General features: G+C 40.7%; 1 protein-coding gene across 2 annotated transcripts in view; it reads left to right on the top strand.

Moving 5' to 3' along the window:
• Positions 1-18,466, top strand: part of dmd (dystrophin) — a 234,151-nt gene that overhangs the window by 83,582 nt on the left and 132,103 nt on the right. For both annotated transcript variants that reach the window (XM_034677504.1, XM_034677505.1), the window contains exons 3-8: positions 3,913-4,005; positions 5,717-5,797; positions 6,475-6,567; positions 9,598-9,699; positions 11,745-11,815; positions 13,871-13,989. In XM_034677504.1, coding sequence (XP_034533395.1) covers positions 9,610-9,699; positions 11,745-11,815; positions 13,871-13,989 — 280 coding nt within the window. In that variant the 5' untranslated portion in view covers positions 3,913-4,005; positions 5,717-5,797; positions 6,475-6,567; positions 9,598-9,609. The remainder of the gene's footprint in view (positions 1-3,912; positions 4,006-5,716; positions 5,798-6,474; positions 6,568-9,597; positions 9,700-11,744; positions 11,816-13,870; positions 13,990-18,466) is intronic.

The following is an 18,466-nucleotide window of genomic DNA, read 5'->3' as shown; positions in this document are numbered from 1 at the left end:
CTGAAGCACTTTGGGCTGCTTTTCTGAATGTTTGAAAGGTGCTTTATAAATACATATGAGTTAAGTTGGGTTGATTGCTTGATTTTGATTGGTCGACAAGGGGGAAGTGACACTGATGCATGCAGGGATGCTTCAAAAGTTGAGCTACTTTCAACAGAGGGTGCTGTGACCCACTAAAAAAAGACACTGAGGGGATATTTGTGCTTTTGAAAAACACTGACTTGCATTGGTTTTGTTTAGAGAACAAGATCTGCCAGGGCAAAAAAAAACACAGTTAGTGGACACAGGCGCTTATAGATTGATAGTTAGACAAACAAAAGCTATTTAAATACTCTTTTCAGGGTTCAAATTTCACAATTCATCAAGTAAATACTTTAAAATAAGTTGTTTTTTATAGTCCTGGTTTGGTACTTGTTGAGCGTAGTTGTTTCTGTTGGATTTAGCAGGAGTTTGTGGCTGTTGATCCAGGCCCCAGCTCAGCGTGTGTAATGACTACCAGGACACCACTAAAGCAGCTACACTTGCCTGAGCTGTTATCAACACTACAGTTGATTTAAAGCATCCTAGCCTACAGCACGACTGGAGTAGATGCACTGTGACAGACGCACACAGGCTCGTATTCACTTTGTCATGCAAGTTTGTTCAGTATTCACACAGACTACATGTCCTTGTCATAGATTTAATGGTCTAAAATTAATAGCTAACCTCTAAACTTCTCCTGATTCAAACTGCAGCTCAGTATCAGTCCACCTTCACCTTTAGAGGAGAGAAAAGGCAAACTGCTCTTCTTTGGAGAATACAGACTGGATGACCTTTGTATGTCTGAAGAGGAGTTGTGAAAATCTAAAATATTAAGGAATGAATCAGCTGTATTTGGCAGTCTGGCCACTTGCTGGAGGAGATATATTTGTATTGAAAATCAAAGGAGCTCATGTAAGCTGGGTTAGGACTGTTTCTTGTATTTGTGTGTGAGATCCAATTCCAGTTTGTGTTAGAAGAAGATAAAAAGATGCAGAAGTGCTAAAAAAAAAAAAGACGGAGCAGCCTTTGATTTCACACTTATTTGTTCCTCAATGTGGAGAACAGGCTGTCCTTCACATTACACCCATAAAAATGTAGTATCATTTTTGGTACATCAATAAGGTTTTATTTTCTCATCTTTGGTTTTGAGCAGTGTAGCCAATCAGTACTCATAGTTACAGACTGTGTTCTCAACATTTATTTCAACCTTGGAGATGGTTCAACAGAACAAGATACTGCTGTGTGTCCCTTCAGATTTCTTCTCTTATTTATTCATTTATTTTAGGGGGTTGTCAATTTGGTACATGGACTCTTCTACTACTGAGCCATACTGTTGTAAAACATACAGAATGTATGTGACAGATGGTGTCCATGATTTCCAAAAAGAATGTCATTGCATAAGGCTCACAGAAGTCAAGAGCATTTGGTTCATGTATATATGGTTTCCTCTTTGCATGGTGTAGTTTTAACCTCTAATTATGGATGCAGCATCAAATTGTACTTTGGATGAAATTTTGAGCCCATGCAGTGACTTCCACTACAGAGTCATGTCTGTTTTTAATGCAGTGCCGCCTGATTTTTAACTTGGACTTGTGTCTCCTGTCTCTCTCTTCCTTTATAATACAACAAAACAGCCACAACACACAGAGACAGATGATCACGTTTGAAATAGATTTTCTGTAGAATCCATAAAATGCACTTTTACCACCTCGCCTAAGTGTGTGTACACTGCTGATGGCTCTTCACTCGTGAGCACGGACCGGTTTGAGGTTCAAGTTGTCCCTGTGAGAGCTGTAATTACAGGCGCATCAATTCAGCACACCTGAAGAACTGTTTCATTGTTAGAGAGTGCTGGAAATATGAAGGAGGCTGCATCTAAATGGTCAAGAGAGAGTTTTTTAATGGCTGTGAGTGGGCAGGAGGAGTGTGTTGTTGATAGTGTGTATTCTTTGTACTCTCATCTTGTAATTTCAAAAAAGCATGTGCTTAAGTTTTCATCTTTTGTTCCTTTTTTTCTTGATATTTTATCTGTCTTTATCTGGTGTTTCTTCACTTATCACCCACGCCCACACACTCTCTACAAACCATTCAAATAATGCATCTACTCCGAACACACGAACACACACACACACACACACACAAACACACACACACACTGCCCTGGTGTGGAAAATGACTCAATAACTGGAGGTCTCGGGACAATGCCGAGAGGCGTAGGTCGAGAGCAGAGAGAGGTGGAAGGAGAGGAAGATGAGCAGAGGGAGAAAAATAAGAGGAGAATGAGTGTGTGTGGGAGACACTGAGGATAAAATATAAGACAAGGAGGGAGCTGTGAAGGAAAATGAGAGAAAATGAGACACTGATAGGAACAGGTTGTTTCCCAGAAGATTGATAACAGAATTTCTTTATTATAGCAAAGTGATTTTTTTTTTCCCTTTTCCCACTTCTTGATTGTTTTTTCCTCTGCACAGTTCTGGGTCATTTCTACTTTTTACCTCCTCCGTCTCTGTCTTGCTGCTGGTGCTGATACATTTTCCATGCAGGAATGAAGGCTTCTACATGGCAGGCATAGTTGTAATAATGCATGATCGATGCAGGTTGAGAGATTCCTGCCACAGCGGCAAGACAGCAATAAGGCATGAGAGATTCATGACGTCGTTTGTGCATGGTGCTGATGGTAAAACATGAAGAGGAAAAGCATTCCTCTCAGGAAACCTGTTGCTTACTTATCCTCTATTTCCTTGCCCCCTTCCTGTCTTCACCAATTCCTGCTGCTCTTTCTCATAATTACCTCCTTCAGTAGGCTTCTCTCAAACTTCAAATGACATAATAGTGCCTCTTAGCACGCTAAATCAAGTGTTGCCAGTAAATTAGTCCAGATTAGCTGATCTTAAATCTGTTATGACACCTTGAATACACCGGGCGCATGTAAAGGTTATTTGCAGTACAAGTTAAAGTGAAGTAATTGACCAGTTTTGAGTTAAAATGTGCACCCCTGTGGAGGCCACTGAAGTAGAAAGATGTGAAGAGTAATGGGCAAAAAATGTGCACAAGGGGGAAATAGCCTCGAACATCTGTGTTTGATTGAACCAGTTATCTGGTTGGGTGATTCAAACGAGAACACTTGTATCTAGTGTTGCCAAAATATGCAGTTTAAGCTACTGTTTCAGGGATGAGTCCAATCCAGGAACACTGCTTATACTTATATAGATGTCAAAGTATGTTAAAAGACTTGGGCGCCATTGGCCAGCTGAAGTCACAAGACTGATGATTCCCCGCCATAATTACAGAATCAATGTTCTCTGTTTAAAACTTAAGCTGCGACAACTTTACAACAACCTCAGTCGTACAGTGGTGGATGTAAGCATGTACATGATGGATGTTTTTGGAAGCAAAGTTTACTGCAACACCTGCAGCAGTCGATTGGTTTTTCATGTACCAAAGCAGCAACTTTTCATTTTCCCAGCCTGCAGCATTTTTCCTGCGTGTAGTAACAGGCAGCTTGTAGTCCTTGACTTATCAGCTCTGATAAAGAACAACCTCCTGGGTATTAACCGCTATCTTCACATTTAACGCAGCGCTGCTTTTTGATTACTCAAGAGATGTCCCCCTGTTCTCCCAACAAGTCCAATGTGGTCTGGGGCAGCGAGGAGCGGCGTCTTCAGTACTGGGACTGAGCTCGTGACCTTTAAGATGGAACAAGTTAATTGACCTGATATCACCTTGTGGAGTTATTTCTCTCAGTACAACTGCTTTTAAAGGCTGCTCTTCCAGCCACATGCTTGTACAATTTCAACCCCTAAACACTTTAAATCTTGTAATGTGAAGTAATTTGATTACCTTTAAATACATTTCCATGAAGTAATAGTCGTGTGTTTTTTTGTGTTCCAGACAGGGAAACCACCTGTGGAGGATCTGTTCTCCGACCTGTGTGATGGACGACGCCTGCTGGAGCTGCTGGAGGGGCTGTCGGGACATGAGCTGGTATGACTACACACTGACACACACAGGCAGAGGGACATGCTGTAGGCGGGCACACACACATATCAGTAAAAATAGACAAACATCGCGGGAGGCGGACTTGTGCTGGAGGATCGAGATGTCTGACACGTATTCTGATCTAATTCATGGAGCCATGAAAACAAACAAACAAACACTGCTTGAAAATAACCAGCCGGTGCACCATGTAACCCACATGCTGTAATATTTGAACATTGCTCCTGCTTCCTAGTAGCTTTAAATGCTTAACTTTCAATTCACAGGGGACATTTTCCTCTCCTTACCTCTTACACTAAGTACGCATTTGCACAAATAACAAGGGGCCTGCAGTAAACAATTCAAATGCAGCATATGTACAGGAAGTACCGACACTGCTGCTTGCGAGCCAAATTGCCCCTCAGGGACATAAAAGCTTTACTTTTCTCTCAACAAGGCATCCACAGACAACAGACAAGCATAAACACATTCAATTATACAAACACAGCAATGCCTTCCTCTTACCAAGGCAATATAACACAGGCACAAACCCATTATTCATATGAGAAATTACAGAGTGTTCCCAACAGGTGTATATTTACAGGTAATGTGCTTATAAAAGAACATAGAAGTAGGTTAAGTCTTCTTTGAGGACTTTTCCCTTTGTTGTAATCTAAGAGGAGAAAATGGGCAGAGGAGAGCAGGAGAAAAAAACCCTCTTCTCCCTGGAGAGCGAGGTACCTGAGGCATTGATCGTAGTGATTAATACAATTTTCTTATTTTAGCCTTTATACATGAAGGAGCGGGTATCAGCAGCTAGGAGATCTTCATCCTTCGACTCCTCAGCCTTGGACTGCACTGATAATAAAGAATATCAACTTCATACTTAAAACAGGAGACTGAAGGAGGATCAACTCATATCACAATGTTTTTAGTCTGCATCACTACTTTCCTCTGCTGATCATCTCCACGGCTGATAACAGTTTATCTAGTGTGTTAATTGCATTCCTGATTAGTAACACCAGCCAATGCCATTTGGAGTTTGTCCACTTGACTGACTCCGCCAAGTTGTACTCATGCAAACTTCCACATCACTGCCTCCTCTCGCATCCACCACATGGTGTGAGCGCAGTGTTAACCTCAGCTTAACCCAGAACTAATCATATTCCTGACCTTAACGCTAAATTCATCATTTAGGAATGTGAAGAAATGAAAGTGAGGGGGAAAAAATGCCAAGTGCCAAGATTAAAAAGAGCAAGAACACACACACACTCATTCACACACACACACAAACACACACAGCAGCACAACCCACAGTCTTAATCAAACTTCAGCCTCCACCTTGTTTTCCTTCCCCCTCCAGCTCTCTTTTTCCTCCTCCACCTCCTCTGTTTGTTAGCTCTCCTTCTCTTCTTTCTATTTATCTCTTTGTTTCCCTGTTATTCTCCCTCTCCAGTCTTTCCACCACCTTCCCTCCCTCCATCCATCTCTCCCCTCTTCTGCCTAATGGTGACATTATCATCTATGTCCTTTGTTTCATGCTATCTCTTCATTGTAATGGCATGCACACACACACACACAGATGCATTTCACTGTAATGTGGATGTTTGTAGCGCTCACGGATGCCCCTGAGCAAGGTCTGTTTATGCCTCAATAATCTTCTCTGTTTGGTTTGTGTGTGTGTGTGTGTTCCTGTGTGTGTGTGTGTGTGTGTTAATAGGTGAGGTTGGAGAGAGGAATCACACGCGTTCACTCGCTCAACAATGTCAACCGTGCGCTGCAGATCTTGCAGAAGAACAATGTGAGTACTGTTAATGTGCACACTGGTGCCAGCCTTTATCTTGATGTGATTATGCATGAGAGTAAAATATAATATGGATTCATTGTTATGCATAAAACAACAGCACCCTACTTGAATTAAACTGCCTCTAGGTTTCTCTTAAACTTCTCAAACTTTCCTGTATATTCAACCTCCAGTCTCTTTCAGGGATGCCTTCACTTCCCTGTCAAAAAAAAAAATATATTTCAGTTTCCTTTTATCCCCTCTGTTATGTCAATGTCTTTTTTCTGTTTACATACTTTTTATTCTTCTTCTGCCCTCATTACAACTTCTTCTTTTTCTTCTGTCTTTTGATTTTTTGCCCCAGGGAAACAGGAAATCTGACACTAGAAAAAATATTAGAACAACTGGTTGATTTGCAGAATAAGACACATTGAGTTGATGCCAGATCATATTTCCCTTAACTACATCAACTAACCTTCATAATTGGCAGAGACAGGCCTGGGGTCAACAGGTCAGAGGTGTTCAGAGGCCTATTTACTATACATGAGACTTCTTTCACTTGACAGTCAACCTATGTTACTTTATTATCCGAGCTCATCAGCACACAGAGTTTGTTCCCAAAGAAAGAGACTGCCTTTCTTTATTTGTGTAATAAACCATGATTAATTGTGTCTGCCTGCACATCCCTCCTCCAGGTTGAATTGGTGAATATCGGAGCGGCAGACATTGTTGATGGCAATCACAAACTGATACTCGGGCTCATCTGGAGCATCATTCTCCACTGGCAGGTGTGTGCATGCATGTAAATGTTTTTGAGTGTCTTAGTATGTGACTCTGTGCAGCAATAAGAGTTTTCATGATAGTAATGCCTTCAATATTAACTTTGGCTTCTGAAGTTTGTTTGTTTTGAGGGATATCAGAAAACTTTATCCGAGTATCCACACACCATGATCTTAATGAATAGCACCCCAGCTACAGTCTCATAAAACCTTTCTAAAGAGCTCTGCAGTCCCACTGAACTCCAGCCCTGTCCTTTTTACTGTTTAATTACACTATATTCAACTGCACCCACTTATGCAAAGTTTTATAGTGAATATAAAGAAACTACAATCAGTAAAATCACTGCACTCATGCTTGGAAATGATCCCAGTGTTTACACTATCAAGCCTCACTTTAAAACCACTTCAAATTGCCTTCTCTCCATGATGCACAAATCCAATCAGCTGCAACATATACAACTTATGCCTATTGCTTTCAAAAGTGTCCACTCAGAGTCTCCATAATCCATTTTGTTTCACATAACAAGAACAAAATGCTGCACACTGGCCCTCTGTGTTTATCTGAGGCTTTTTATTAGGCGTATTTGGATTGTACACAGCTTCCTGGATTGTAGCTCTGAAGGTGAAGGCTGCTATCACATTGCAGAGCTCTGAACAACAATAATGAAAGAGAACAGCATGAAAAGTTTAATTTTTTTTCCTTTGAGGCAGCAAGAAACATCTATGACTCAAGGTGAAGTAAAAACGAATAAAAAGGAGTTAAATTGTGGCAACACTGGCTTTAAAAGTCTGAGTTGTGCCTCGGTTAAATACTACTTAATCCTGAATACAATGTACAAATTTAAGCTTATATGTTATGGGCAATTTAAAGTGAACTGGTGGTTATGTGAATTAGAATCCTAACAGGGTGAGCAGGAGAGGTCTTTTCTTTACCTACAACTCTGTAAGAAGAGGAAATAGGTTAATAAACATATGACACCACATCAGTTAAAAGTTATGCAGGCAAGTTGTAGCATGTGTGCAAAGATGGAGGGGGCCGAGAAGATTGGATTAAAATCACACTGTTTCAGAAAGTCAGATCCTGCCTTAAACTGTGTGAAATGCGGCAAATATATTGAATATAATGAGAAAAGAAACTTTCCCTAAGAGCTTTCTGCAGGAATGATCATAGAACTGTGCAGAAGTATTGAAAAATGAACATTTAGTCCCTTTTTTCCGTTTGTTTGGAATCTTTTATCATTAACATTTTTATTCATTTTTTTTTCTGCCAGAAAGCAAGCACAGAAATTACATTAATGCAAGTACATAATGTCCTCCTGATCACCGCCTGTTACCTTAGGGCAACATTATGCCTCCACTGTTGGCTACGTTTCCCTCTAAGCTGTACTTAAGGTTTAAAATCTTTCCCATAATGCACTCTCTTCATACCCGTCTCTATGTAAAGTCTGTCGATTTTATAGCTTACATTACAATACATTTTAATTGTATTTCATTCCTCATTAAGTTGCATAGAAGCTAATGTCTCAATCAGGCTAGTTTTGGCATACGCTTAATGACGCGATTAATAGCAAAACACACTTCCATAATGAGGTGTGTAGGTAGAATGTGTGTGTGAATCTACATGTAAAGTGTGTATGCCTGTCAAAGGCTGCTACGCCCTAGAGGTTGTGGTTTGCACTGTGTGGGCACGTATGCTAGTCTGGGAGTATTTAAGTGTGTGTGTGTGTGTGTGTGTGTGGGGGTCTGGATCAGTGTGTAGGTGTGTGTCATTGTGAGTGTGAGTATGCAGCAGTCTTTGTCAAAGCGGCCCCTCCAATTAAAGTGGAAATGCATGCAGTGACCTACTCCCAAATGAGTCCCCTTTTTACCCAGCAGGCCACCTTCTACGAGGAATCGCTAACAAACCTGAGTGTGTGTGTTTGTGTGTGTGCGTGTTTGAGTCCCTTCGCTGGGAATTCACCTCGACACCAAATTACACCGAACTCTATTAATAGGTGTAGTCACAGAGTGTGTGTCTTAGAGTGTGTAGCCGCACAAATGACTCTCCCTCACTGTACCTCCTGTGTGTTTGCGTGCTGAAGTCGTCTTCTGAGTGTTTTGTTGACAGAGTTTGAAGCATAAAAACTGAAGGTGTTTCATGAGATTCTGTATTCCAACCCTCTGTCCGGCCACCGCTCGGAGCTCTGCTAACACTCATCGCGCCGCCTCGCTGCATAAGTGTGTGTCGGAGTGCAGAAGGCATGGCGAGCGAGTCAAAGGAGTGGTGTAAAGAAGTGGGAGCACAAAAAAGAGGAGTTGCAGGAAACAAAAAAAAACACCTTCTTTATCTGTCTGTGTGTGTGTGCATATGTTTGAGTGAGCGCATGCAGCTGATGGAGGAGTGCAGAAATGCATAAGTAATGCACACCCGGGCAGTGAAAAGTATAATGTCTCTCCCTCCTTCACTCTCTGTCTCTTCCTCCTGAGCCTCGAACAAGTGCTCCAAAACTGTCACTCAAAACTGCCAAAAAGAAAGAGAATCAGCCTGTGAGGATGCAACCACGTCCACACACCGGCTCATACGTGTGTGCATGCGTGTGTCCTTTGACCGGGTGCTTCCTCCCCTTCCGTGTGAGCAACCTATGTGTGTGTGTGTGTGTAAAAATGCAAAGTATCCTCTGACAGGCCACGTCAAACTGTTGCTAAAAAGCAGCAGATATTTGAAATGTCTCTTTATGGTAATGTAACATCGCCAGGAATCATATTAGCATGGATTTTTATATCTGTCTACCATGGGAGTTCTTTAAAAATTGTCCTGTGTGTGTATGAGTGTGAGTTTGTGAGCAAGAGGGAGTGATGGAGAGAGTGGATACGGGTGAGTTTAATAGTACCAGTCCACTTCTGCTCTCTGTAGTAGGTGGATATTGAAGCTTTCTCATTGAGTGACATCAAGTCGTCTGTTTCTTGTGCTTAAGAATCTAAAAGCTAGGCACCAAAGTTATGCAATGTGTTTCTTTATATGTCATTTTAACACTGGTGATATCATGTATGTGTGTGCAGGTAAAGGATGTGATGAAGGATGTGATGGCGGGCCTACAGCAGACCAACAGTGAGAAGATTCTGCTGAGTTGGGTTCGTCAGAACACACGCACGTATCCTCAGGTTTGTTCTTTTTTTAATTCCTATTCAGTCTCCCACAGGAGCCACTTTTCATTTATCCAACTGTAGTCTCTTTTTCCTGTGGAAATTTAAATCCTGTGACGCCGTAAAAATGCTTGTCTTAAACACTGACCTTGTTAATGTGAGGGACTAAACCTCCATTTAAAAATAACAGCTCCAAGTCTTCTGAGAAAAGCAGTGACGTTATTTTTAGCTCTGCCAAAGACCTCATGTTTTTTCAGGTTGTCTGTCTGTCTATCTATCTGACTGAATGTCTCAAACCTCTAATGAACAGATTTTCATGAAATTTGGTGGACGAATAGGCTTTGGGCCAAGGAATAATGGATTGGGGTTTGGTGGCAATCCAGATCTGGGATTAGTGCCACCAGATGATTATCATTTTATAGCTCTAAGTATGAAACAAAGAGACAGAGAGACTTGAGCCTTAGTCCAAAAAATATGTTTGCACAGGGTAAAAGAAATCCAATTAACCTACAAATTCAGAGAAAATTAGGTTTGGGAGTATTCTGTGTTTTTAATGTTTGACTGCCATCTAGTTTTCTTTCTTCTCTTAATGTTTTGTTACTTTTTGTGTTGTCATGAGCTGAACCTATCCTGTAATGTATGCTACCAATAACATTCCATTTCTACTTATATGTCTTATTTTGAAACCTTAAGGAAGTCATGAAATAGAGCTGAATTCATAATAATGCAGCTAAACTACATTAGACGTGAGCTGCTTAAACTAACCTCATTAAATACAAATCTGACTTAATTAGGGAGTGGGAACATATATTTTGTCGGGCCAAACCAAACTGAAAAAAGGAGGGGGGGACAAAACTTCAACAGCAATTAAAAACACAAGTCAGACATTTTGATATTAATTCTATGTATTCTAGGAAATGAAATATGTATATCTCAGGTCTGCTTCCCTTAAGTTCCCATTCAAAACTAACTGAAATATAATAATAAATAAAATAGATCCTCTTTTTATCACCCTTTGCTGTAGCAGGCAGTTGGTACAGTCATCCATTCAGTGATGGCCCAGGTGCAGCCATTTAACACTAATTAGTGCCACAGCTGAACTGGTTGCTACATGATAATTACCTGACTTCCCCAAGTCTCACAGGGAGGTAACTTTAGAGATAAGAATTTAAACATACTCAAATTTAAAGTAATAAGCAAATGTGTTTAAATGAAGGCCAATGTCAAACATGCTTGCTAACAAACCTAAATTCATTGTTTTTTGATGTAATACAAGTAGTCTGCTTGTGGGTATAGCTGCTAGCTGCTAGCTGCTAGCTTAAGCTAGCTTAAGCTTAAGGAGCTTAAGCTAGCAGCTATATAAGGGTATAGCTGCTAGCTTAAGCTAGCAGCTATACCCACAAGGATTTATAGATAGACCTCAGTTGAATTTAAACTCGAACTTTTTCTCTTTGAGGTAAGCAGAAAGTAAGGACAATAAAAAGGGTTTATGTTTATTAAAAGTTGAGAAATAATTATAAGTGCCTGCCAGTTTGAAATCCACAGTCATGCTAAAGCTAGCTAGTTAGTAAGCATTTAAAAACTACTGTTCCCAGAAAAGAGGAGCGTACTTTTTATCACTAGTATTAAAGAAACAGTATCAAAAGAAAATAGGAAACTACCCTCAGGTTTGGTGATAGTTTGTGTTTGATGTGAAGAAAGTAAAATATCTGTCAGGCTAAAACCATACAGTCTTACTAAAGCTAGCAAGCATCATCTTCTTAAATGTGTTAGCAACAGTATGTTAGCTTTAAAAAACAGCAGAGGTAGCACAGCTAAGTGCACAGCCAGCTGAGTTTCAACACTTGTGGAGCTCTAGGCAGCTTTGTGTTCCATTTTTAGAGTCATATTAGTCTGTCACTTTATGTTAAAAGCTCAGACCTGCAATTTGAAGAAAAAAGATGTGTACAATCTAATACATATCTATAAAATGGAAACCAGGATCGGGCCAAGGGTGTTTGAACAGTGTGTGTCATACTGCATTCACAGGTCACTCCTATAATATCCATTATCTCTGTCCTCAGGTCAATGTGGTTAACTTCTCCAGTAGCTGGAATGATGGATTGGCCTTCAATGCCCTCATCCACAGCCACAGGTACTGTAAAACAGGTTATGTGTGTGTGTGTTGGTAGAGAGAAAAATAGAAAGAAAAAGAAGAAGCAATAGACATGGAGGGGTAGAGGAGAGAAAGCAGAAGTCAAAGGGTAACAGACGGAGACACAGTGTGGGATTTATTTGGCTGCCAAAATTTGGGTCTTAACACGTTTTATTAAAAAGATATACTTGGAGGTGGAAAATGACTCTATTACAAATGATAAGGAATAAAAGGAAACGGGCAGAAAATGTCAGGTAGTGCCAGTAGCTATTATCGATGAGCAGCTACTGGGAGCCAACTTTAATGGAAAAATGTTGAAAAATGACAAAGATAATAAAAGTCGTGGTCATCGTAAAAGGGACGTTTTGAAATGAGAAGGGGGAAAAAGTTGAGACTGATGAATTAACTGGGTATCAATTTCTTTATAGGCACTCTGGGATATGTAGCCACAGGGCACTAGTGAACCCTGGTGAACCCTTAACTCTACACCATGCAGACTAAAGGCACAGTTAACTTCTGGATGAAAAAGTTGGGACGCTGTTTAAAATATTCATCTAAAAATATATATACATTTCTGGACAACTCAGGAGTTTGTTTTTTTTGTTTAATGTATTCAATATTTTGATAAGCTATTGTTTTTTTTAAATTCTTTTTTAAATTTAATTATTATTTCAACTGATTCATACATTTATTTGTCTTTTAGTCGTTTATTTTTACTCTTATTTATCTTATTTTTCTGTGATATAATATAATATAATGTTCATTTAAACCATTTATTTATTTGAAACTAGTGCAATGCTACTTTACCAGATACTGAAACTGGAAAATTGTATTGTTTATTTTGAATTTTATACCTGTGACACGTTTCAAAAAAGTTGGAACAGGGACGACAAAACACTGAATATTTTTGTAATGCTGAAAAAAAACCTGGAGGAACATTTCCCAACTAATACAGTTATTTTGCAACAGGTAAGGAACATGATTGGGTATAAAAAGGACACTCCACACCTTTAAATTTGCATAATTTTTATTATAAAAGAAAACAATTATTCAGTTGCAACATTTGATTTGTTGTTTGTGCAACACTTTCAATTCAATCTGGGGTTCTGACAGTCAAATTTTGTCTTTATCAACATTTCACACAGCCTGACAACTTTTCTGGTTTTGGGGTTGTGAAAAGAAACATGGTTTTTGTTTTGATACTGATTATTAAAATACTTTATATGCATGAACTTTTAATGTCGGCCCAAAAAAACTAGTTTGTTTCTCTGCTCAGAGTGCAAAAATAAGTGATGCTGTGATGAATGCTGTAGGGAGTGGGGTTAATATGAATACACATGTAACTGCTGGATTGAAGAGATAGAGTGACATGTGAATTATGAAATAAATGAGTAAATGTATCAGTAATGGATAATGAAGGGAAGCTGAATGATTAACTAATCTGCCTCCAAGGACACCGAGCAGATCTCAGACCCCATCTCATCTCTTTATGGATTAAATCATGGTTAGCAAGCATGAACATCTGTTACTAGTGTCCTTACAGGAATACAGAGTGGAGGATCAGACACACCAAAGCACTGGTGCTCCATGCCAACGACATCATGTTTACAGAGCTGCAGATTTCATGCAAATAACATGCAAAGCTTGTATGACTGTAGTGTGCCTTCTCTGTTGACTGAGGAGCTGGTGTTTAACTGAGGAGTGTGTACAGCATAAAACCACTGCAGGGTGGGTGAATTAATGGTTGCTGACTAAATGAAGGTCCAAAAATAAATCAGCTGAAGTGAGTTAATTACAGTGGATTTCATTTTTAGGGAAATGAATCTATAGGATTTATAATGAAAGCTCTTAACTTTTTATTGCAACACTGTCAGCTCTTTCACTTTGAGGGAGCTCTGTTTGCTCAATATGCAGATTTGCGTGGAGCAGCAGAGAAAATGATCAGTCAGGGATATAATCTGCTAAATACTCTGGGTTACTCCTTTGTGTTTGTGTAACTAAAATAAAGGAACAGTGGGTGCGTGAGCCCTGACAGTTTCTCTCTCTCCTCTGCAGGCCTGAGCTTTTTGATTGGAGCTCGGTGGAGAAGAAGACGTCTGCGATCGACAGACTGGAACACGCCTTTAATAAGGCAGAGCAACACCTGGGGATAGAGAGACTGCTGGACCCTGAGGGTAACTAACACACACACACACAGACACACAGAGAGAGACACACACACACATACCGGTAATTGCAGAGAAGAATATTCGAGGTGAGTTACAGCTCCCATCGTATTTCACGCCTTCCAATCATGCGCCCTAATTGGCTGAGTTGAACATGATGTGTCATGCAGTGATTGGGTGTTGCCGCGCTGATAACTGTGGTCACCTTGGTGGAAGGACTTGATCAGTGATGCAAAAACTGACCGACAGGTTGGCAAAAAAGATTTTCTCACACACCAGAAAAATCCTCCTAACAAGTACATTCACCCAGAATCTGTTGACAATCCTGGCATCCGTCACTGCCAAGGTTTCTGCTGACCTCAGACCAGTTTACCGACTCTTAATCAAAACTGTCCAGCCGGCATAATGCAAGGAAATCTGACCCGGGGCGGCACTGGCTGTGGTGGCACTGCCTCCCTGTGATAAATGGTGTTGGGTGTTTTATAAATGTAAGTCTTCATCTACTACAAATACCAGAAAAATGCCAGTGACAGTCCCTCTTTGACGATAGATGCAGAGATCAATAGAGAGATGTGATGGTAGAGTAGTACATCAATATGAGTGAAAGGGCCACAATGCTTCTTAAAGTTTGTGTATCCAAAACTGGAATTTTGCAATCTGAGTGAATGCAAAATCACTTCTCCTGCCTCCACATCATCTCCCATCCTACGTGCGTTCATGTCAGCATCCTGAATCCCTCACATACAGACAATCAGGGGATTGGCTTAAGATACTCTCCTACATACGGTCCAATTGTAACCCATCCGTGATGGATTGAACAATCGTGCCAAGTACATGTAAGAAAAGACTTTCTGGAATGGTCTTTTGGATGTATGTGAAACAAGCGGCGGAGGTATTCAGAGGTGTTTCTCTTTAATCCCCTCCCTGCTGCGCCCGATGTGTTCAGGTTTGACTCAGCGCGATAGGAAACGCTCTAATCCCTCACAGCTTGCTACCGCCATGAAACCAAACATCATGGAAGATGAATTTTTATTGATCTTTTCAAAAAACAATCGCCAGATAGGAGCAAGTGGGGTGAATGTATGTCATTATTATGCACTGCATCAATGCTCAAAACACTATTAACCCCCTGCTTGTTCTTTTGGATCATTTTTCTTTGCCGTGAGGATTTCAGTCGTTTGTTTGGAGGTTTTCGTGGCTCGTGTCTCAGATGTTTGGAGCCGGGAGTTGGACACTGGTTTGATGTGTGCTGATCCGAGGCTTCAAACCAAATTACAGACTTAAACCGTGCTCGTTTATGCTTTATATTTATTTTTCTTTGAGTCATTCTTGAATGTTTAGAAGAGGGATTATCACCAAAGCCGTGTTTGTCATAACAGCTTCCAAACAAGCTGTAACATAAAGTGCATTTCCTCATGTTTGTGGCATCTACAGTCACACCGACACAGAGCCCAAAGCTGCCATCAGTGTTCAATCTCTGAGCTTCATTGAGACATCCCTCTATATGACATTATCACATCTTATCTTCATTCATCTGTGCACTCCTCCTTCTTATTTCCCTTCCTCCCAGTAATGATTCTGACTTTTGTATTTCTCCCTCTAATTCCTTTTCCAATCCACATCCTCGCCCTCGCTTTGTTTCCCCGTCCTCTCCAGCCGTTATTCGCTTCTTTAGCCAGAAATCAAAGCTGACATCCAGCCGCGGCGTTACGCCTCCCGACTCAAACTTTATCTCCTGGAAGCCATATTTTTCACGTCGTCTTTGAAGGCATCAGCAGACTGTGTAATGCGTTATCTGACCTAACGGGGGTCATAGTAACTTGGAGGAGTCCTGGATGGAATAAGACAGTTTCCTGTTTCTGTACACGGATGCAAAGCCTCAATCTGAAGTCAAACATCAACGATGAAACTGAATATTTTCCAGGGAATCATTTGTGAAGCCATTTTAATCCGAGTTAATTACATCTCCTCAGTGTTCACAGAGAAAGGTGTAATCACTGCACAGCAGGGACGCAGAGACGAGCAGAGACGTGCAGAAATCTACAAAGCAACAAATGTTATTATATAGACTCAGCAACAGGCGTATATGAGGAAGTAAATTGATGACAAAGATCTGAGTGAGAGCTAAACAAGTTTGAGAGCTACAAAAGTCTGCAAGTCAACAATCCAGAGCACACCAGCATCGATTTGTAAGAGCAAAATGAGATTTGTGTTTGAGGGAGGACAGAATTAAAGAGTGTGTGAGAGGGATTGTGTAACTTTATTAGAGCTGTCAACAGGGAATGTCACACTCACACTGCGCTGGCTTTCCTGCAGCTGTCTGAGCTACAGTTTTATTTAAGCTGAGTGAACGGTTGTTCTGTTAGACCCGTAACTTCTATTTGTGAAATGAAAGCTGGGACTGGAGCATTTTTTAACAGCCAGATCGATGTGGAAGTAAAAACCAGTTTAATCAGATTTGGACCGAACGCTAGCCGGCTGGATGTTGGTTTGACTTGATGTAGAATCGATTGCTACTCCTCGGGTTCCTGGATGTTGAATCTGAATCTCAAACTCATATTTTGGCATCTGAATTTGGTTCAACCAATTTAGAAAACATGAAGATTTTCATTCTGAATTGGTAAAGAGTGAAAATTTGATTTAAGATTTGAATTCGGAGGTGAAAAACTCTGATTTACCTCCATAGATTGAGACCAAGTCATCAGATCTGAGCCTCATGCTAACTTCATACATTCTGCAGAACTTCATGTGATCTGCTCTGAATGATAATCAATCATCTTTAATGTGTCTGCATCAATAATGGCTGTGTAGTCAGATTAAATCTCCCACACATCTGACACTCTGATTGATAAAGTATGTGAAGTAATGAGTTAAATATGATTAAAAATGTTGTCTAAGTGTTAAAACAGATACTATTCAGATGTTTAATGCCCTCCTGTCCTGAGTGATCTTTGTGTTTGTCACAGTTATGCTCAATAAATGACCTTTTGTGCCTCCAAACCAAAAATATGAAAGCAAAGCAGCCTGCTTGCTCCCAAATATTGACTTGCAGACTTGCATTTTTCTGCTCTGATATATTCCCCTCAATATGCATCCATTCTTACCCCCACACACACAAATGCATCAACACATATTGAACTCACACACATTAAAATCACACTCCACCCATCTGGAGTCAAACATCCGCTCAGTCCCCCGCAGAGCCTCATAAGTATTCACACGCGTGTTGCCGTGTTGGAATGATTGAAATGGAGATCCGGGGCGTGGAAAACAAGCAAGTGGACTACACAAGTACGGGGTGTGATCGCACTCCGACACACACTTGCAGATGGCAGCGTTATTTATGGAGCTGTTTGTCTTCCTCAGACAAACAATAACATCCTCTGATTTCTCTGTGACGCTGATAAATCAGTGTCTCCCCCCCCACACACACACACACACACATCTGAGTCGGCACACGCTCATCTTTGTTACTTTGCGTCTGCTTTTCCTCTCGATTGTCATCTCCCTCTCCCGTTCATTATTCTTGCTCTCCGCCAACGTTACCACAACCATCGGTTCATTAGCTCTTCCTGTGTCTGTCTCTCTCTCTCCCTCACCTCACCCTCTTTTTCCCACCCCTCCCCCCTCTTTCTCTATCAGCGTCTCAGTCTCTTATAGTGTTAATTTATCTGCGGTGTCTCGGCCCCGCTGTGATCTGTCTCTATTAGTTTTGCCCCGGGCTGACTGGCCGGGGCCACACGCTCTCGGCCAGCCCTTCCTGGTTTCTGTCTCTCCTCCACCTACAGGAGGAGGTTTGCTGAGACTTAATTCAGCTGGAAGATTCAGGGCAGAGAGGCTGACTGACACAGGGGCACTGTGGGAAATAAAAAACCCTGCTTCGACAGTGGCCTACAGTTATTCAAGAGCACAAAGAGAAATGAGACAAATCTGTTTTTGCAGATGAAAGCAGTCTACTGCATCATCCTGCAGCCATGAGGATGTTTCACTTACTTTGATTCATCTTGAGCTGAAAGAAAACTTCCTCAACTTCAACTTTTCATGTGTTAGAGCAGAAACTTAACTTCTTTATTCGGTCAGTTAATCATCTGATTAAACGGCTTTTAAATCAAAGTCAGCTTCTATAGAGGTCTCAATTTGCAGACTAACAGACCAAATCCCTAATTGTCTTTTTAGCATATTTTATCAAGCAGAAAAAAATCTATATTTTAATCCAGGTGGACTTGTTGTCTTAGAAAATTCTTTATTGAATTATTCAGTCATTTAAAATTTGTCAAAGATGAATTTTCTGTCAGACATCTTTATCTGGCTTCTACAGAATCAAACCTGTCCCCTTTAAGAGCTGATCTTTGGCTTTTCTTCTGCACTGTGCTGATTGTTTACCCACCAAACAACAAAGTTTTTCTCAAGGGTTCTTGGTGGATACATTTTTAAAATTGTCATGGAGGTGGAGAACAAAACCAGAGTGAAACAATGAGGGTAGATG

Source organism: Notolabrus celidotus, chromosome 24 (assembly GCF_009762535.1).
Source record: "Notolabrus celidotus isolate fNotCel1 chromosome 24, fNotCel1.pri, whole genome shotgun sequence".
Lineage (NCBI taxonomy): Eukaryota > Metazoa > Chordata > Actinopteri > Labriformes > Labridae > Notolabrus > Notolabrus celidotus.
This window is presented reverse-complemented; position numbering and strand designations above follow the sequence as displayed.